Below are 3,656 nucleotides of genomic sequence, written 5' to 3' on the forward strand. Positions count from 1 at the left end.
CAAAAAAAAAAAAAAAAAAAAAAAAAAAAAAAAAACAGCAATACAAAACCCACAGAAAATCCACCGTCCACACCACTGCAACGAAAAAAAAAAAAAATCAGAGGAGGACGACGAGATCGAGAGGGCGGCGCCCTGGTTCTGCGGTTCAATCTCAATCCCCTGGTTCGGCCTAGTCCGGCCCAGAATCGGGTCGATCTCGATTTTGGGAGACGACCCACCACCGTTTCTATGATCAAAACCTCTCTCTAAATCAAACCCAGCACTATGGAAGCACCCTTCACTCTCTCCGGCTTGTCTGGGAATTGTGAACTCGACCCAGCTTCCATTTTAGCGTTCTTTTTCATTTTTCTCAAAACAAGATCGCGATCAAGACGACGATGAGATCGAAGATGATGATCTGACCCAAAGGAGGACGGCGCGATCTCGCAAGCGCGAACTTGGCGCCGTGATCGCGATCTTGGCGCGATCGAGAGGGCGGCACGATCTTGGCGCAATCGGTGACGAGATCAAGGACGAAGGAGGCGACGGCGACGGCGACGAGGATGGCGATCTGACCGGCGAGGACGTGCTTCAGGTGGAGTGTGCTTGGACTCTCTCTCACTCTCTCTCTCTCTCTCTTCGTGCTCTGTTTCTCTTTCCGAAAAATTAGATTTGAAGTGAAAATGGAAGGTGAATTCTTTTTCAGCCTTGACTACTGGTCAACGGAAATTAATTTCCAGAAAATGCGTTTTTCGTGCGCAACCAAACGCCTGTAAATACTGAAAAGCATTTCTGGAAATGCTTTTCACCCGATTCAAACGCAGCCTAAATGACGAATTTCAAGGTGAGAGAGAGCCTACAATTTCACAAAATAAAGAAAATTAATGTCATGGCATCTACTTTTTTTTTTCTAATGTTAGATCTAATAAAATCCAGTTATTCAAAAATATTGTAACTCCTGTGAAAATAAATCAAGTGTTACTTAAACTCATCCAATTCGTCAGATTGCAACTGTTTATCCAAAGGAATCAAGTTGAGGGGTGATTTAACCCCCAAACCAAGCCCAATTACCCTTAGCAATTGGCATAGAACATATTTTTGTCCACAAGCCGACAATGGGCTAAATAAATGAGTGTGCCCACGTCACTACCATAAAATATCCCATCCGAGGTATCATGTTGGAATTAAAACCATAGGGCTTAGCTTTTCACTCCTGGAGTAAATATAGTTTCTTATCACTAAACAAACATTTACCTGTCTTATAAGCTTAGAGGGCAGTAGCATGCTTTTACGTTACCAAGAATCAAGATTTATAGGATAAAGATCCTGGGCAGATGTACAAGAAGAGTACATACATCTCTATAATTAATAATAATATCAATAAATTAACTTAACAAAACCATACATAGATTAAATGGGTCCCTCACATTTGCATTGTGGTCTGTGGTCCCTCACATTTGCATTGTTCTCCACACACATACAGAGGTTGTATATAAACAACAAAAATCAAACAAGTTATAAAAATATAATCAAAGAAAGTGGCTTTATATAAACAACAACTCAACAACTTCATATTGGCTGTATATAAACAACAACTCAACAACTTCATATTGTGATTAAATTAGCAACTAGTTACACAACTACTATTATAATCTTTCATGAAACAAAAGTAAGGAGAAAAAAACCCGATTCGAAGAAACATGGAATCAAGAATAGTTTAAGAAACTCAAATTCAAAGAAAGAATAAAAAACCCGAAAAAGCATTAAAAAACCCAATTTCAAACCCTAGGTTTCAAAAATTAAAAACTAAAGAGGGTTTTGATCTACCTGCTGATGCTGAACAGAGGACCATGCAAGCTCAAAACCCAAGTTCAATAACCCACAGTGGCACCCAAGTGCATGCACGATCAAAACCCACCCACGATCAAAACCTAGTTCCATTGGAAAGTTTGCGAATCGAAGCCCATTGCTGAACAGAGGAGGAGCAACTGTTAGCAACTTGCTTCCTCGGCTTGGATCTGAAATTAAGAGTTTCAAACGATGCTTGTTGTAGGAGTGAGTAAGTTTTGAGAGTTTTGGGAGTGAGAGTGAGTTCTAGGAGTGATAACTAGTTTTGATCCGTTTTGAAATGTTTTTTTTTACTTATTTGGTGTTAGAGTAACAGAGAGTGGAGAGGTGGGTTACGGCTGGGTAACGGTGACAAGCACAGGTGGGCAAAGTGTCAAACTTTGAACCACAGGTAGACACATAGAAATCGGGTCAAACCACAGGTGAGCAAATTGTAATTATCCCAAAAAAAAATTGCTAAGGGGTTGGACCGCACAGTTCTTGACCGGTTCGTACGGTCCAACCCCGGTTTTAGGGGTTCACGGAATTGCCACAGATGCCCGGTTCTTTATGCTTAAAAAACCAGTTTTCATCATGGTTCACGGTTTTCACGGTCTGACCTTCCGGTCCGGTCCGGTTCTGAGAACTATGATTTTAACGTAGAAGTAGGAATTTATTATTTTTGTCAATTTACTATTTTAACCCCATTTTTAAGTTCTAGGTAGGAGTATTTTTTACAGTAAAAAAAACAATAACTAACTTTCTTTTGTCAATTTATTATTTTAACTAAATTTTTAAGTTATTAGTTAATTAATTTAAGGGTATTTTTAACAGTAAAAAAAAATAACTAACTTTCTTAATCAACTTAATATATACATCCTTCTCAAAAAAAAAAAAAAACTTAATATATACATATCACTATATACAGATCACTGATAAAAGGGTGAGATGGGAAAATTCAAAGTGGAGATTTATAACTATCCGATTACCAATCTAGCATTATATTCGTATCTTTTTACTCTCCAGCCCTAAACTCTCTCTTCCCTTCCGTTGAAAGAAATGCAGGAAACGGGAGAACATCGTTCACTACCACCGTTTCTCCGACGGAGGAACACCGATGTCCCAATCGACATCACACTCAACATCCTCGCAAGGCTGCCGGTCAAACCAGTAATGAGATTCAGGTGCGTTTGCAAATCCTGGGACTCCTCAATCACCAACCCCAATTTCATCTCTACCCACCTTAACAACAACAAAATCATCATCATCAACAACAGCAACAACATGAACGAAGACGATGATGATGATCGTGGTTATCTCTTACACATGCCCAATGTTATTACAAGGACCATGTATTCGTCTTCTAGTTCTAGCAACCCAGTCTGCACTGTTGTTTGTGACCGCACTTTCAATAGGATTTCCGAGCACCCAATTCCCTCTGATCTTCTGATCAACTTCGCCGAAATAGTCGGTTCGTTTAATGGTCTATTGTGTCTCGCTGAGTATGGAAATGGCGCTACTTATGAAGAAGTTATATACTTGTGGAACCCCAGTATTCGAAAATTCAAGAGGTTGCCTCGGACTTGGTTAAGCCAATATGATTGGGATGCCACTGGGTTTGCTTATCATTCGGAGAGAGATGACTACAAGGTTGTAAAGATTTATTCTCCCTCGTCGAACAGAATTAAAAGGCCTGAGGTTGAGGCTGAGGTTTATAGTTTGAGCTCGGATTCGTGGACCAGGGTTGGCATCTCATTGAGGCCCAATGTTGTGGTCTCCAAGGTCAAGGACTATTCGTCAGCCTCGTTTGTTAATGGGGCTTTGCATTGGTTGGTGTCTGTTAGTGAAGG

General features: G+C 40.1%; 1 protein-coding gene across 1 annotated transcript in view; it reads left to right on the forward strand.

Annotated features, from left to right (window-relative positions):
• The first annotated feature begins 2,865 nt into the window (after positions 1-2,865).
• Positions 2,866-3,656, forward strand: part of LOC136065912 (F-box/kelch-repeat protein At3g23880-like) — a 2,768-nt gene continuing 1,977 nt past the window's right edge. The window contains exon 1 of the mRNA XM_065769731.1: positions 2,866-3,645. Within this exon, the coding sequence (XP_065625803.1) occupies positions 2,866-3,645 (780 nt within the window). The remainder of the gene's footprint in view (positions 3,646-3,656) is intronic.

This window comes from Quercus suber, unplaced genomic scaffold (assembly GCF_002906115.3).
Source record: "Quercus suber isolate HL8 unplaced genomic scaffold, Cork oak 2.0 scaffold_1317, whole genome shotgun sequence".
Lineage (NCBI taxonomy): Eukaryota > Viridiplantae > Streptophyta > Magnoliopsida > Fagales > Fagaceae > Quercus > Quercus suber.